General features: G+C 44.6%; 1 protein-coding gene across 1 annotated transcript in view; it reads right to left on the bottom strand.

The window, feature by feature from the left end:
* Positions 1-18372, bottom strand: part of ca16b (carbonic anhydrase XVI b) — a 277557-nt gene that overhangs the window by 24941 nt on the left and 234244 nt on the right. The window contains exons 9-14 of the mRNA XM_064965846.1: positions 14600-14784; positions 12119-12227; positions 11894-11943; positions 10933-11701; positions 8079-8217; positions 2263-2354 (exon numbers count right to left, since the gene is read on the bottom strand). Coding sequence (XP_064821918.1) covers positions 2263-2354; positions 8079-8217; positions 10933-11701; positions 11894-11943; positions 12119-12227; positions 14600-14784 — 1344 coding nt within the window. The remainder of the gene's footprint in view (positions 1-2262; positions 2355-8078; positions 8218-10932; positions 11702-11893; positions 11944-12118; positions 12228-14599; positions 14785-18372) is intronic.

The following is an 18372-nucleotide window of genomic DNA, read 5'->3' on the forward strand; positions in this document are numbered from 1 at the left end:
CTACTGAACCAAAACTACTGACCACACCTACTCACCACAACCAGGCTATACTAACTTCCACAACAGAACACAACAACTGACCACAACTATTGACTACAACTACAACTGACCACAACCACACAACTAGTAAACACAACCACAAAACTACGGACCACAACAGAACACAACTACTGACCACAACTATTGACCACAAATACTGAACCACACAACTACTTACTAAAACTACTGACCACACCTACTGACCACAACCAGGCTATCCTAACTTTTCATCTACTTAGTTTTTCAACTATAACCAGACACCTCCATTACTAATGCTACTATAAGGTATTTTAAAACCATACATTCTTTAAAACAAGCTAGCAAACAGACACATGTACTCTTCAGTGACCACTGTTATCCCTAAAGAGTTGATTTATTAGATAGAACTACAGTTAGCTGTCAATAGGTCTACATACAAACCTATTCTACATACTTCTTCAACTACCACAAAAATATGTTTAAAGATCTGCCCTTACTAGATGCATAATCATATTTCTCTCCCCAAATACAAGCATAATAAGTTCTAAATTATTCTATCATCATTCAACTAAAATCAAACTTCATTTATACTGTACGTTTTACAAAATTATGTTGTGTATCTATTTATCTGAAACCCACAATGATTCAGAATTGCTTTGCTTTTCTAAGAGTGTTGTCCAAATAATCCTGCTTTTTATTTCCATCTTCTGACAGAAGATGGCTTTGTCCTATGTGTTTCTTCTTTTAGTTTTTACACGCAGGAATTGTAGTTTAGACATTTTTCTGATCCAACTGCCCCACAATCCAAACTAATAAGATTGATAAAGTAGTCTATCAAAGTGAATCAGACCAATTATTTTACTACATTTCATTTTGCCTATATGTAACTTCTTTGCTTAAAATAGTAAAGAAAAAAAATACTTTTAAATAGTTCAAGCAAGTCCCACCAATTGTACTTCATGTACAATCTACACTGAACAAAAATATAAACGCAACATGTAAAGTGTTAGTCCTATGTTTCATGATCTGAAATAAAAAATCCCAGAAATGTTCCATACTCACAAAAAGTTTATTTATCTCAAATGTTGTGCACAAATGTGTTTACATCACTGTCAGTGAGCATTTATCTTTTGCCAAGATAATCCATCCATCTGACAGGTATGGCATATGAAGAAGCTGATTCAATAGCATGATCATTACACAGGTGCACATTGTGCTGGGGACAATAAAAGGCCACTCTGAAATGTGCAGTTTTGTCACACAACACAATGCTACAGATGTCTCAAGTTTTGAGGGAGTGTTCAATTGGCATGTTGACTGCAGGAATGTCCACCAGAGCTGTTACCAGATAATTGAATGTTAATTTCTCTACCATAAGCTGCCTCCAACATTGTTTTAGGGAATTTGGCAGTACGTCCAACCAGCCTCACATCTGCAGACCATGTGTATGGTGTCGTGTGGACGACCAGTTTGCTGATGTTAGCATTGTGAACAGAGTGTCCCATGGTGGCGGTGGGGTTACGGTATGGGCAGGCATAAACTACGGACAACGAATACACAATAGAATTTTATTCTCCGTCATCTGAAATCCATAGATTAGGGCTTAATTTTTTTATTTCAAATGACTGATTTCCTCATATGAACTACAACTCAGTAAAATCTTTGAAATTGTTGCATGTTGCGTTTTTACTTTTGTTCAGTATAGTCACCAAATGGTTGTAGGTTCTACAAATAAACGCCCCAAATGGTTGTAGGTTCTACAAAAACCTTACATCTTCTACCAGGTAGATACTTCCAGAATAAGGTGTGTGTGGAGAGGGTGGGCAATAGTTTGCAAACAACAACACTGCATAAAGGTTTGATTGAATTTGGCCCTCAGGCTAGAGGGTGTGTTAAGAAAGAGGGTGCATGTTCAGAACTGTGTGCTATGTTAAATGAAACAGAAACTGTCATTTACTGAACGGACAATTGAAAAATGTTGTGACTATGGTGGCCCTACGGGAACATATCATATGGTGTGGTATTTCAAATGGTCACACCCATATTGATCACTCCACACCTTGCCAAACCCACCAAAATGGAGCAAACATACCTCAAAGGCTTTTGAAAAAACAGTGGGCACTGTTTTGGGGAAACGTGTCGTTTAGTACAAAATGTCGCGCAACGTAGCAAAACGCCGACGCGAACTAAACTCACCCAGGGTGTATTCCAGTTGAGGGTGTGTTAGGTTGTGTTATGTCTCACCTGGGATGGGGATGACGGGGATGTTCTCATTGGCCACCACCCTGGGAGAACTACTGTCCTCCACATAGAAGTGAGCTGTCTGGAAAAACCTCCTGTAGACAGACACAGAGGAGAGGAAATAGTTAACCCAACATAAACATTAGTACACCACTGAAGAGAGGAACATGATGCCGAGTACCATCAGTACCACATCGAAAGAGGCCACATGTATCAGCACAGCTAAATATCCCCATCCTTCGCACGTTAACATTCATTTGCACCAAACATTTTGTGTCCAAACAAAAAAATGACCATGTGATTTTGATTTCCAACTTCACAAACATAACTTTATTAAATTGTTGCATATACTAATAGTAATTGAAGCACTATTGTTGGGGCCTTGTCTGCAGCATGGTGGCCAGGTGTACTAGGTGTGTTAGAGGGCATGTCGTGTGTTAGAGGGCATGTCAGGGCATGTCAGGGCCAGGTGTACTTGTTAGAGGGCATGTCGCTCATTGCCATGTCCTATCATCTTTAAATGGGGTGGGGGTTGGGTGATACCACCTCTGTCCAGCAGAAGGGAAATGGATCGTTGTAACCCGTTTTGACCACTGTGAGCAAGCTAACACAAAACAGCCTAGAGAGAGTTGACACCCCATCCATGACAGGTTAAAACAGCAGAGTGGTGAAGTGCAATTCCATGGTAACAGAGTGACACGGACTTATATATTTTTTTACTTTAAAATGTATGTCAAACAAAAACCAATCATTGTGGGCCTCCCAAGTGGCACAGCGGACTGAGGCACTGCATCACAGTGCTTGAGGTGTCACTACAGATCCGGGTTTGATCCCAGTCTTGTCACAGCCGACCGTGACTGCGGCGGCGCACAATTGGCCCAGCGTCATCCGGGTTAGGGGAGGATTTGGCTGGCCGGGATTTCCTTGTTAATTTCCGCTATAGCGACTCCTTGTAGCAGGCCAGTTGCCTGCAAGCTGACTTTGGTTGCCAGCTGGACAGTGTTTTGTCCGACAGATTGGTGAGGCTGGCTTCCGTGTTAAGCGAACAATGTGTCAAGAAGCAGTGCGGCTTGGCATGGTTGTGTTTCGGAGGACGCATGGCTCTCGACCTTCGTATCTCCCGAGTCTTGTCAGTTACAGTCTTGTCACATCGCTGCAACTCCCGTACGGACTCAGGAGAGGCGAAGGTCGAGCGCCGTGCATCCTCCGAAACACGACCCAGCCAAGTCACAATGCTTCTTGACACAATGCCTGCTTTACCCAGAAGCCAGTCGCACACCTGGCGACCATGTCAGCATGCATGCGCCCTGCCCGCCACAGGAGTCGCTAGAGCGCGATGGGACAAGGACATCCCGGCCGACCAAACCCTCCCCACATGTGGACCTCTGACATTATTTATAAAAAGCAATCTATTAACATGGTTTTTGAACATTATAGTTTGTTTACAAACATAATAGCTGTATTTTTTTGTTTATGGTTGACCCAGCTTGTTGGCCATTAGACAATCTACATTTCTCAACAAGTTCAAAGCATGTGAATACTGATATTTCCAACTTCACAACTGGTAATTACCATCTTCCCACGTGGTTATGAATGCAGCATACCCTTATGGCTTCAGTTAACCCTTCATTTGAGTTGCATACTCTGTTCTGCTTTGTAGATCTGTTTTTATATTTAAGTTGTCTTTTTACTTATTTACAGAGCTTATAGTTCTCTTTTTGTGCAATATGGTTTTAGATTTCTCTTACTTTGTAAACCACATCAAGTTTAGGAAAATAAACCGCCTAATAATTGCATTGCACCCAACTCAGATGTCTCTTGTTGACTGCTTGGTCCATCCCTTACAGAGTTCGCATTGTAATTACATAATTACAACCTGTTTTTACCCCTGTGAGTTATCTAACACAAAACAGCACAGAGAGAGTTAACACTCCATCAATGACAGGTTAAAACATCTTCATTCAGCTCCCGAGTGGCGCAGTGTTCTAAGGCACTCAAGCATTGCAGTGCTTGAGGCGTCACTACAGCCCCAGGTTCGATCCCAGGCTGTGTAACAGCCAGATATGACTGGGAGACCCATGAGGCGGTGCACAATTGGCCCAGCGTCATCCTTGTTAGGGGAGGGTTTGGCCTGGCCGGGATTTCCTTGTCCCATCGTGCTCTAGCGACTCCTTGTGGTGGGCTGGGCGCCTGCAAGCTGACCAATCATTGCAAAGTTAAATCAAACCATACAAAGTTAATCAAACTATGGACAGTGACCACTTTTAACAATGTCCACTTAACATTTTACAAAAACACATTTACGGTGTAATTATATTCAGGGCAGTTCCATGAGAACAGAGTGACGCTGAGACTCAGATTTTTTATGTCAAGCAAAAAACAATGATTGAAAAGTTAAACACACCAAGGACTACTTTTGAACAATTTCCATGGACATTTTTACAAAACACATTTACTTGAAGAACAGTGCAGATGCAAAGTTTGGTAAAAGAATGACGGTTTGTGCTGTTTGTGCCTTCAGTCTGTTACCAAACTTTGCATCTGCACTGTTCTTCAAGTAAATGTGTTTTGTAAAAATGTGGAACTGCCCTGAATATAATTACACCGACAGAGCTGGCAGATAAACTACACCTGAAAGCCCCAGATTGGTTAGAACCAACCCTAAATACAAACCTGCTGATGTCACACAATTATGACTCAGTAGATGACAACCACCAGACACAACAACACCCTGCTATTACAGGGGGGAAAAGTACACACGCACTCAAACTACCTCCTGTAAAGACACACAGTGAGCTGACCATTAGGAACAGGTAAGCAACAACACTGACCCCGGGACAAACACCATGCCACATTTAGCCCTGGCCCCTGAGTCACACTGCCGGACGACAGGCAAGGCACAGCAGAGACTAAATACAGCAGGACTATATACAGCCCTGGCAGCCTCTCTGCCTCCAACATGTACACACAAGCTCGATCCCTCAATGACTAGCCAGTCGCGAGCCTTGAGAAGTTGTTCTAAAGTATTTCTCTGAAGCTTGCATTTTGTCCGTTTTTTTCAAATGTCACCCAACATATTCTGTCTAGCAGCTTGAGAGAGAGGGGAAGACAGACAGCAAGGAGAAAAGGAGTGCTGCAGTAGTAGTAGGAGTCCCTCTCTAACCTCACAGAGCCTTCACCTGCACTCACACAGAATCAAGTCAATTCCATATACACCAGCTTTTCCCATCTGGGTTCCTCCTACCAGTTTGTCTACTGACATTCCCCTACCAGTTTGTCTACTGACATTCCCCTACCAGTTTGTCTACTGACATTCCCCTACCAGTTTGTCTACTGACATTCCCCTACCAGTTTGTCTACTGACATTCCCCTACCAGTTTGTCTACTGACATTCCCCTACCAGTTTGTCTACTGACGTTCCCCTACCAGTTTGTCTACTGACGTTCCCCTACCAGTTTGTCTACTGACATTCCCCTACCAGTTTGTCTACTGACGTTCCCCTACCAGTTTGTCTACTGACGTTCCCCTACCTACCGGTACTTGATGCAGAGGAGAGAGCAGATGCTGGTCATTCTGGTCGAGAGAGAGGAGGAAAAGAAAACAGGAGTGTGGCCTAATGGCAATTGCAGAAGGAGAGAGGAAGGGAGCGAGGAAGAGAAAGTGAGTGAGTGTGAGTGAGTGAGTGGGAGAGAAAGACAGAGAGAGATTGAATTGAGAGGGAAAGAAAGAGAGAAAGAGAGAGAGAGAGACTGAATAAATTAGGGGAGGGTCTCCCCTAGCTTGCGTCATACCCTTGTCCCCCTCAATCCCTGCCCCCCTGGCCAATTACTCCCTGAGGGGGAATGTGTGGTGTGGCGAGCTAACTAACCAGCTTCTCAATACCACCTCGCCTTACACCGGGGGAGGGGGGAACCCCACCAGAGAGATAGAAAGGGGGATGGATGGAACGAGGGAGGGAGGGATAGAACTAGAAGAATGTCTCACTGGACTCTCAATGCTTCCCATACTTGAGGAAGTGGGCCCCCATTCAAAAATAGATAGAGTAGGATGGATGGAAGTCATGGTTGAAGGATGAGTCCTTTTCATTGGACTAAATTATCCGCCAGTCCAAATAGCCTGGTCCACCTCTTTCCCTAGCAACCCCTGACTCTGAGTGGTTACTGAGAATTACTCTTCCCTACCGGAGTTAAATATAGATGTATTGTTTACCCCGTTAAACCTCTGTGAAACATCTGTGAGATCCCTCCAACTATGACCATATCCTCAAGCCAAACAGATGGAGCCCTCCCCTTTAATAGCAAATACTGTCTTTTGACACACAACTCAGATCACAAAGACGAATACGAACATCAAATCGAGTGTCGAGGTGAAATAAATGTCATCTAATCAGTGATCACATCATATTCGCTGTCGTAAAGAGATATAAAGTGATGCTGAGCTAATGACGACCATGTAGGCATTTCGCCAATTATGAATAGCTATAGTGTTCTGAAAAATCTATTTCAATCTCCTCCATTGCATGGTCTCCTTCCCTTCTGACCGAGCAGGGATGGGGGAGTGAAAGGGATGAGAGGAGATGGAGGAGAGAGTGAACGGGTCGAGCTGGTCTTTCATCAGATCCTGTTCCCTCAGGGGAGAAAGCCATTGTCTGGGAGGTGTCAGCTCTCGTCACCACCACAGCCCAGAGAGGGAGACAGACAGACTTTCACTGTCACATCCCACACGCTCCCCCTGCTACTCTCCCATCACATACCATCCCGGCACTCATTCACTAGATCTATCACTCACTCACAGATGTATTAATTACTATTCCATGGAGCTGATCATCCTCTATTTTCCTCATTCCAACATTCACATCATTGGCTCGCTCTCTCACACACTCTCACAATGGCATAACCAGTACCAGTGAGAGGGAGCCATAGTTACACATTGAACTCAGAAAGCACATCAACCTTACATTTCCATCGTTAAAAAAAAATCCGGCCAAGCTTTTGCTCCTATGAAACAGCTCAAGGCAGAGCGGGTGTAAAAATAAATCAAGCACAATACACGGAGCTCAAGTAATGATCCATTATGCTGTATAGTGTATTAGGCTGCAGTAGGCAGCACGTGTAGCCAGTCGTTAGCCTGTCCTGTGTAATTACTGGGGTTGAGAAAGAAAGTGGTGTGTGTGTGTGTGTGGGTGTGGTTGGCATCACACTGCAGATGAACACACAGCTGGGCCCCCTCCCGGCACCATGGCCCCTGTGGACTGGCCCCCCTGAAGAGATGAGCGTGATAGGCAAGGGGGAGGAGAGAGGAATGAGGAATGGAGGGAGGAGAAAGGGAGGATGAGAGGGAGGGCTGCCAAAAAAAAGCAGTCGTCCTCCAACAATTAGGTTCCCGGTGGCCAGAAGCGTGCGGATGCGCACGCGCCCAGGAAAGTAGATGTCCCCGGTGCGCAAGAGGACAGGTCACCCCACTCCGAACAGGAGTGTGTGTCTGTGAGGACCACTCGGCCTCGGGGCCAGTGTGATTAGGTAAAGGAGAGAGAGGAGGGCTATCTGTTTCTGTGACAGAGTTGTAGAGGAATTAATTGACAGCTGTGACTGAGCAGAGCAGTGGAGATGAGGAGATAAAAGGGACCCCTGATCACTTGGAGTGGAGGACAACATGGTGCAACTCAATCTTCTGCCCTGAGAAGGCTTTCATTGTCTTATAGTGGCAAACCAGACAAATGTTAAAGACACAGTTTTTCTGAGCTCATTAAGCAAGGTTGGTTAAGAGAGACACTACCACCCACCCACACATACAAACACAGTAATAATATAATATCTTACCTCCAGTAGACCAGGACAGCCAGTAGCATGATGAGGCAGAGCAGAGTGAGCGCAGAGACCACCACCAGGGGGAGGATCCACTCCATCCTGCCCACCCCGGGGTGAGGGCTGCGGGTCATGTTGGACACACTGGTCCTGTCTGGAGGGGTGGGGGTGGAGGGATGGAGGTGGAGACTTACAAACAAAACACTTCAATACATTTACATACATTTACATACAAAACATACAAAACACTTTAAAGCTTGAATCCTTAATCGAAAGTGGACACCCCGCCTCTGTTTTGGTAAAAAGCTGAGGGATTGGCCTGGAGAATATAACTCTCAAATACATAGACATAGTCTATAGTTTTTACCATGTTTTGAGGCTAGAGTGTGTTTGTTTACACTTACCTTGGTGACAAACATTGGAGCATATATTGTGGGTTCTGTTGGGGTATGACAGAACTAAACTCATGAGGTATTTGAAGGACCACATGTCAGTCAATAGGAAAAATCCTTGTGCTCTTCGGTAAAATGTTTATTTTGGAGGACATTTCAGCAGAAATGTTGCAGGTAGAGAGGTTCAAGTCCCTAGTGAGACACCAAGGGAGAACGGAGGGGTGTATTGCGAGAGGAAATGGCAGAATGATGATTTATTGGGAAAGATGGGTTGATCTGTGGCTGTCTGAAGGGGAATTGATGAGTGTTGGAATAATTATATAGACACAAATGTACACTAAAATGTTTGAGGTCCTCCATTCAGGGATGAGGGTGGGATGTTTTGCGTTTCTTATTTATGTTTTGTGGTTTGGTTTCATGCGGTGTGTGCTGGCCCTGGTAGTTATGGTTACGCATGGGCCTCCCGAGTGGCACAGCAGTCTAAGTCGTCCGGGCCAGGGGAGGGTTTGGCTGGCCGGGATTTCCTTGTCCCATCTCGCTCTAGTGACTCCATTGCGGCGGGCCGGGCACCTGCAAGCTGACCTCGATCGCCAGCTGTACGGTGTTTCCTCCGACACATTGGTGCGGATGGCTTCCGGGTTAAGCAAGGACGAAGCAGTGCGGCTTTGCAGGGCCGTGTTTTGGAGGTCGCATGGCTCTCGAATCTTGGTAAGTAACTCCTGTGTATATTTGGCCTTGTGTTTAAGGTTATTGTTCTGATGAAAGGTGAATTTGTCTCCCAGTACCTGTTGGGAAGCAGACTGAAACAGGTTTTCCTCTAGGATTTTGCCTGTGTTTAGCTCTATTCCGTGGTTTTTTATCCGAAAAAATTACCAATGAGAAGCATACCCATAACATAATGCAGCCACCACCATGCTTGAAAATATGAAGAGTGGTGCTCAGTGGTGTGTTGTGCTGGATTTGCCCCAAACATAACACTTTGTATTCAGGGCATAAAGTGCATTCCTTTGCCACATTTTTTGCAGTTTTACTTTAGCGCCTTTTTGCAAACAGGATCCGAGTTTTGTAATATTTGTATTCTGTATAGACTTCCTTCTTTTCACTCTGTCATTTAGGTTAGTATTGTGGAGTAACTATAATGTTGTTGATTCATCCTCAGTTGTCTCCCATTATAGCCATTCATCTTTGTGACTGTTTTAAAGTAAAACATTTTTTTTATAATAATAATAATAATAACTCCTATTTATAAGTTATATTCTTCAAGAATCAATGCTGTATATATATTGTTAAATCCCAAAATCATAATTAAGTCCAAAAATGGTTGTAGCAATTAAGGATTTTAGCTTTAACACACATACCAATTCAATACATAAATAACACTATAACACACAAAACACAACAAACACTTTCACACAAAACACAAATCCCCCTGAGATTATTACAACTATTTGGGCTACTCCGGGATACCTCAGCCATCAAACAACCAGTTCCACTTGAGGACAAAAAATGAGTTCAGCTCTACTTAAAAAAAAAATATATATAATCTATATTTATACATTTACAGACAATTTGAGTGAGTCAGACTCATCAGGAGAGTAAAGTGACTAGGTTTACCATTCAGGCCGGGGGCACGACTCAACTAAATGGATCCGTTAATTCAGGAGGAATAAGGAAATGTATGATGGAGCATCCACAAACACATTGTTATTCATAAAACAAATTCTCTGGTTACTACGTTCTCTGTTTTCTCCCTGGCAGGAAGTCAGGCAAGCAGGCAGTTTGTTCCTGAAATATGCCTCAGAGAATGTCCCAAACTAATGGCCCCCAGGCTAGGTAATGGCCCCTCAGGCTGTAGAATAGTTCCATTACTTTCTCTAGGGCTCTCTGGGTGGTATTATGGTAGCACTCAGAAATTGAGCTATTTATCTCTGGCTATAATGTAGCATTGCCACATACTGAAGCAGGAGCTGATTCCAAGGCTAATGTTTCAAATGTGCCCCTGCCTGTCTCATATTTACTGTTGATATGCACATCTATAATAACACAGACAGTTTAATATGACAAGCTGCAGAAGGGAGAATTGGGATCCAGAAAACTAAAATGACATTATACAGGTCTAAATATGGTGAAGAATATCTCAAGTGCTAAAAAGAGGATTATAAACTTGGTGGTTCGAGCTCTGAATGCTGATTGGCAGGCAGCCATGGTATATCAGACCGTATAGCAGGGGCATGTATTTGTACTGCTCTAATTACATTGGTAACCAGTTTATAATAGTAATAAGGCACCTCAGGGGTTTGTGATATATTTCCAATATACCACGGCTAAAGGCTGTATTCCAGGCACTCTGCTTTGCGTCGTGCAAAATAACTGCCCTTAGCCATGGTATATTGACCATATACCACTCCCCCTTGTGTCTTATTGCTTAAATCTGCCCCTTGTTCCACAGATTGGGCTATACAGAGAGTTCTACTCACCAGTGTGGACAGAGAAAGGCCAAAGGCTCTTCTCTTCCCCGCTAGTCTTTGGGGAGCGTGTTGGGCTCTGGGGAACCTGTATCTCTCTCTCTTCTGTGTCATTCTTGGGCTCCACAGTGGGCCCTGTGTTACTGTCCAATCTGACCAGTTGGTCCTCCCCTCCACTTATTGGCACTGTGGTGCTGTTAGCAACAGGCTCTCCCTGCCCCTGTCCTTTCTCTTTGGCTGTGGCTGTGGGGGTGAGGGCGGAAATGGGCTCTTTGACCACAGTGTCATTTCGATGCATCTCCACCTCATCAGGCGTTGTCTTGTTATTCTTCTTCCTCCTCCTGTCATCTTCCCCTTCATCCTCCTCTCCCTCTCCCTCCTCCGCCTCGTTCCCCCTGTCCACCCCCGCCTCCTTCTCCTCTGTGGGGGTGTCCGTGTCAGAACCACCCTGAGGGGCTGTGGGGGGCTCGGTGGAGGCCTGGGGCTGGGCAGGCTGGCGGCTGGGACCCGGGCCGGGGTTAGACCCAGGGCTGGCTGCAGGGGCCTGGGTGGGCCAGAGAGAGCCAGGCAGGGAGGAGATGACCCCTCCGCTGAAGCCCAGGCCGGCCAGAAGGGTGCTGGTTACCACCGATGCTACCGTGGCCTGACTGCCGCTGGACGAGGGGCCCATGCCCCCTGTTGCCATAGAGACGAAGGAGAAGGGGAGGCCAGAGGAGGTCCATGTAGAGGATCCGGAGCTTATGGGAGCCATGTCTGCCGAGGAGGCTGGGGAGACAGTGGGCTGGGGGAGGGAGGGAGAGACACAGAGAGCGTGAGAGACAGAGACACACAGAGAGAGGGGGATACAGAGAGCGAGAGAGAGAGAGAGAGAGATAGTCAGTATCACATCATATCAAATCATGCTGGCACATCACAAAATAAATTACTATGTCGCCATCGTCTGGACAACACAAATGATGTCCACTTCCCTCACCATTCCAGTTTTCACTATCCGTGTTCCCTCAAATATCCTGGTGGTGTTAGCTGGAATAGCAAACAGAGGAAAACGTTAGACATGCATTTGAAACAAGTGTCTGCTGTTAGTATTGAAGTAACTCTAATCATTCTGAAGGTCAAGATGTTTTGGAGGTTAGGATTATGTGACTCCATTCATAGGGCTGTACTGTATACGCTGTGGTATGGTGTGTGGTGTGATTACCTCTGAAGAGCAGTGTCTGGCTGAAGTCACTGCGTAGGTCTCTCTGGCACACCGCCTGGACTCTGAACAGATACAGGATGTCTGGAGACACGTGGGTTATCACCGCCTTCTGTAAATTGATCACAGCGAGAGAGAGAGAACGAGAGTCAAGATGACAGACTGCCACTGAGGCCTGTAGATATGGGCTAGCCACACTACAGTACATCAAAGGCCTAAGGAAACAATTCACATATGATTTGTGTGTCAATACCGGCAGCTCACAGCCATGTTAGGGATCTATGGCATCTGCTTTATCCTCACCTAACCCCTACCCCTCTTTGTGTCCTCACGTACCACTCACTGTGTCCTTAAGACCGCAAGGCCCTCCAGCGGGTGGTGAAGACGGCCCAGTAGCTCACTGGGACCGTGCTCCCAACCATCAAGGACATCTACTCGAAACAGCATCATCAAGGAACCCACACCCCAGCCACGAGTTGTTCACAACCTTACAGTCAGGCAGACAGTATCGGAGCATGAGGTCTGATACCAACGGGCTCAGAGACAGTTTCTATCCACAAGCCATTAGACTGCTGAACAATTGAACGGGACTGACCACCTGCTCTGATTCTCCGCACCTTAGCACATATGCACTCATGCGCACGTGCACGCTTGCACACACGCACACGCACACGCACACACATCACAACTGCTGCTACTAGACTCTAAATATACAGCTCAGTTTATATACTTGACCCCCCTTCCCCAATACACATGTAAAAAATTGGACAATAAATTGTGCCTTCCTGTATTATACTTATGCTAAAATGTTTATTCTATTCTACTGAGCCATTTACTTTATGTACGTATTCTTACCTTCTATTATTTCTTAATGTTGTTGCGTTGTGGAGAAGTAAGCACTTCGTTGGACGATGTATACCATGCGTTTCCCGCACATATGACTAATAAAAGCCTGAAACTGAAACGAACCTATCCCTCACTGTCTGATGCAGCAGAAGCCATTCTGGTTAAAGTTAATTCTATTAGAGATGGTCTCCACAATGGAAGGTTATTGCATTGGCCGAAGGGGAGATGAGAGAAGGGGGAAGTGAAACTAAGGGCTTGAGTGGTTTTCAATTGATTCAATTGTGATTGCAGGAAGCCTGCGGGTCCCTGATGTGACCCTGATAAGGGGGTCCAGGTACGGAGATTGAAAATAAAAATGAAAATGAAGTGGGTAGAGAATAGAAAGAGGGGGCTGACAAGAGGGAGGAGAAGGAGGGACTTGGCAAAGGAAGAGAGAGAGAGATGGTGGTGATTGAGTGTAGCCAAAGAGAGATTGATGTCAAGGAAATGTCTCTGCATCGTCTCTTCAGACAGTGTCTCTCCTGCTGTGTATGTTTATTTAAATGAAATGATCATTCAAAGCCTCCTCTGTCTGGCCTCATCTCAAAACGTATTTTTAGAGGATGAAAGACATCAGAGTTGGGCGCTTTAGTCTCCATTTGCCACGTCTAAATAATCAACACATCCAAGTAACAAATGTGAGGGCAGGAAATATATCAACAAGCAGACTGCGATGATGTCTTTAAATATAAAATACATGACTTCACCCAGTTCACAGATTATAGTCACCGTATCAGACTCTCACCTCTCACTGACACTGGAGGGAGTTGAGCCCACCAACAGACACATCACAGTGGGAGTCATCAGTGCAGTGTGTGTGAGACAGGCTTGGAGTGTCTATTTCCAGCCAGGTGACTGTGACCGACTGACAGACACATCACAGTGGGAGTCATCAGTGCAGTGTGTGTGAGACAGGCTTGGAGTGTCTATTTCCAGCCAGGTGACTGTGACCGACTGACAGACACATCACAGTGGGAGTCATCAGTGCAGTGTGTGTGAGACAGGCTTGACTATTTCCAGCCAGGTGACTGTGACCGACTGACAGACACATCACAGTGGGAGTCATCAGTGCAGTGTGTGTGAGACAGGCTTGGAGTGTCTATTTCCAGCCAGGTGACTGTGACCGACTGACAGACACATCACAGTGGGAGTCATCAGTGCAGTGTGTGTGAGACAGGCTTGGAGTGTCTATTTCCAGCCAGGTGACTGTGACCGACTGACAGACACATCACAGTGGGAGTCATCAGTGCAGTTTTGAGACAGGCTTGGAGTGTCTATTTCCAGCCAGGTGACTGTGACCGACTGACAGACACATCACAGTGGGAGTCATCAGTGCAGTGTGTGTGAGACAGGCTTGGAGTGTCTATTTCCAGCCAGGTGACTGTGACCGACTGACAGACACACTCATTTTTTTGTGGTCGAGCTGAACTGACCAGGACTTAACTATGGGCTATAACTTGGACACGGAGTTGCTCCTGGTCAGATCACAAGATTAGTGAAAACGCCTGGTCCTGAGTATGGAAGCTGAATAGTTTCTTACCGGGGGGAAAACTCTTGTTTTCTTGTAAACTGCAACAGTGTTGTCTATCTGTGTCTCACCATGTTCTGGTCCCCAGTCTTGGTGAAGGTCTTCTCGTAGGCCACATCACTCTTCACCCAGCTGTAGGAGACCATGAAGCTGGTGATAGGCGGGTGGTAAACCACTAGCGGGCGCTGCCAGCTCACCACCAGGGCAGTGCCATTCAGCGGCTGGATCTTCATGTTGACCGGGGCACTGCTACAGACTGGTGAGGAAGGGAGAGGGACAGAGGGGGAAGAATGAGGAGAGATACAAGAAGAGGGGAGAGAGAGAGATAAGAAGAGGGGGGAGAGAGAGATATAAGAAGAGGGGGGAGAGAGAGAGAGAGAGAGAGAGAGAGAGAGAGAAGAAGAGGGGAGAGAGAGAGATAAGAAGAGGGGAGAGAGAGATAAAAGAAGAGGGGAGCGAGAGATAAAAGAAGAGGGGAGAGAGAGATATATAAGAAGAGGATAGAAGAGAGAGAGAGATAAAAGAAGAGGGGAGAGAGACAGATACATAAGAAGAGGGGATATATATATATAAAAGATATATAGACAGATATATATATAATATATATATATATATATAAGAAGAGGATAGAAGAGAGAGAGATAAAATAATAGGGGAGAGAGAGATGTAAGAAGAGGGGAGCGAGAGAGAGAGTTGTAAGAAGAGGGGGAGAGAGAGAGAGAGAGAGAGAGAGAGAGAGAGAGCGAGCCTTGCGGGGCTTGTTTTTCTTACAAATGAAGCAATGGTGACACCGACAAACAAACAGGTAAAAATAGAAGGCCTTGCTCGGAGCGGCGGACTGCTGGCTGTGTTCACATCTTAGCAGTCCGATCTGATGATGGCAAGCGGTGTGTGTGTGTGTGTGTGTGTGTGTGTGTGTGTGTGTGTGTGTGTGTGTGTGTGTGTGTGTGTGTGTGTGTGTGTGTGTGTGTGTGTGTGTGTGTGTGTGTGTGTGTGTGTGTGTGTGTGGTTCTTATCTCTTTATCGGGCCCTAAAATCCCAAAAAGGCCCCACAAGGATAGTAAAACATGGAATTTCCCACATCCCCATGAGGACAAAGGACAGTGGTGGAAAAAGTTAAAGTGAAAGTCACACATTAAAATACTAAAAGTATATGGTTTTAAATATACTTAAGTATCAAAAGTAAATGTAATTGCTAAAATATACTTTATTATCAAAAGTAAAAGTATAAGTCATTTCAAATTCATTATATTAAGCAAACCAGATGGCACAATTTTCTTGTTTTTAAATGTATGGATAGCCAGGGGCACACTCCAACACTCAGACATCGGGTGCGTTCGTAAATCCGCTCTGTCTATATACTCCGATTTCAGAGCCCTCTCGTCTGAGTGTGCCAGAGGGCAGAATAACAGATTAATTTATGAACACTCAACACTCCTTGAATACGGCCAGTGTCAGTAAACATCTGCAAAAAAGTGTAATCAAATTGTTGACAGCAGCACAGTTACAGTCTGGATAACATGAAATTGAAAATAACCAACTCAGAGTAAAACGGTCAGACGAGAGGGCTCTGAAATCAGACAGTCAGACACTTGTCCCTCACTTGTGTCTGGAAGTAGCTAGCAAGTTAGCCAATGATAGCTTCGGTGCTTGACTACTGTTGTGAGGTCAGAACGCTTGAATCAACCAATACTCCTTGGCCAGAGCATCCAGTGTGCGCTCTGAACGCTCCGAGAGCAATACGAATTAATAATCTGACAACGCTCTGAATTTACGAATTCTCGGAGCGCCGGACTGAATTGACGAACACACCTGTAATTTACAAACAAAGCTTTTGTGTTTAGTGAATCCAACAGATCAGGTGCAGTAGGGATGACCAGTACGGATGTGTGAATTGAAAAATGTTCCTGTCCTGCTAATCCTTTAAAATGTAACGAGTACTTTTGGGTGTCAGAGAAATAGTATGGAGTAGAAAGTACATTATGTTCTTTAGGAATGTAGTGAAAGAAAAATATAAATAGTAAAGTAAAGTACAGATACACCAAAAAATGACTTATGTAGTACTTTAAAGTATTTTTTACTGAAGTACTTTACACCGATGCTATTTTAACCTTAAGGGCTAGGTTTAGGGTTACAATTAGAGTTAGGGTTCTAATTAGGGTTAAGGAAATGGGTTAGTGGTTAGGTTCATGGTTAGGGTTGTGTGTGTGTTTGTGTGCGTGCGTTTGTATGCGTGCGTGTGTGTGTTACGTGCGTGGGTTGCAGGCAGGCAGCCTGAGGAGTAGCTCAATATTTTATTACTGTCTGACTGCTGACTCATCCAGCTGTTGGTTTCCTGAGGAGTAGCTTCAAACAGACTGAAATAACACATAAGCTTATAAAGACACTAGCCCCAGGCCTTAACACACATGGCTCTGGCATAGTCCAACCAACCAGTCTCTGGGGTACTGGATGGAGGGATGGAAGGAGGAGTGATGGAAGGAGGAGGGATGGAAGAAGGAGGGATAGTGAGATGGAGATAGATAGATAGATAGATAGATAGATAGATAGATAGATAGATAGATAGATAGATAGATAGATAGATAGATAGATATATAGATTGATAGATAGATAGATAGATAGATTGGAGCCATGGAGAGATGGAGGAATGGAGAGATGGATGGGTGGAGGAATAAAGAGATGGATGGAGAGACCCGTGGCTGTAGACTGGAGGAGGACAACACACATCTATAGACTGCCTCTTCATTCATGTTTTCCTTTTCATGAGGAGGCTTCCCAAGCCACAAGAGCCATAACTACTTATCTGGCTGCAATAAAACCATATCACTTTGTTTACATGAGAAATTGAACATCATGACACATATTCTGAGCGGTACAAGTTGGATAACACAAGGCTTGGTTTTCAATGGCTGCAACAGTGAAACCAATAGAGGCATAAATACAGATTCAACGGAAGTAGTACACACATTCAGAATCACTCAAGGGGAGCCACTATTCCACTGATGGTAAGGCAAGCTGTCTATTCTATAACCATTGCCATTTCCTGTGTATGAAGGAATCCTTGAGCAGTACTATACATAACCTCAAGGTGGTGCTGTAGGCCACAGTATGGGCAATGGAAGGGATCTAATATCATTATGTGTTTTATTGAGGGTGTGTCTGTCTGTCTGAGATTTCTCCCCTTTTCCACTACAGATAAAATTATATGAAAGTAGTGTGAATAGTCAGGTTTATTCAACAAATGCATTTTTTTTGTGCAAAAAACGGCAACATTGCGGCATGTGTAATGGAAACGGCAGCTATATGAGAAATGTTCTAAAGATCGACAACGTTTTTATCTGTTTAACAGGGGTGGATTGTTTTGTATTGCGACAAATGATGATGGAAACAGAGTTTTTTAAATAAATAATGATTGATTCCAGAATAATGATTGTAGAATAAAGGTACATGGAGCACATGATGTCATCCCGTAACTATAAAGCCCCACTCCACATTTCATTCTAAATACCTACTGGTCGCTAAATCCATTTTTATTATATTTTAAACTAGGCTATAAAAAAATAACATTTCTTTGCAAGACAAGGATTGACTTGACTTTCAAGAATCCCTGTAACGCTTTGCCTTGCTTGGCTTTTCTGGTTGGCTGGCTGGGTGGAAGTTTCACCATCCAATTATTTCAGGTCTACAGGAGTGCAAGTTTCACCATGGCACGGTCCGTGGTGTTATTATTAGAATATGGAAAATATTAGTCTGTTCTTGTATTCTATCCGTGCTGGCTTTTGCAGGCTTCCTGAGATATGAAACAGATAAGTGGGAGCAGCCATACAGGATGCTGTCAATTTGC

Source organism: Oncorhynchus masou, chromosome 5 (assembly GCF_036934945.1).
Source record: "Oncorhynchus masou masou isolate Uvic2021 chromosome 5, UVic_Omas_1.1, whole genome shotgun sequence".
Lineage (NCBI taxonomy): Eukaryota > Metazoa > Chordata > Actinopteri > Salmoniformes > Salmonidae > Oncorhynchus > Oncorhynchus masou.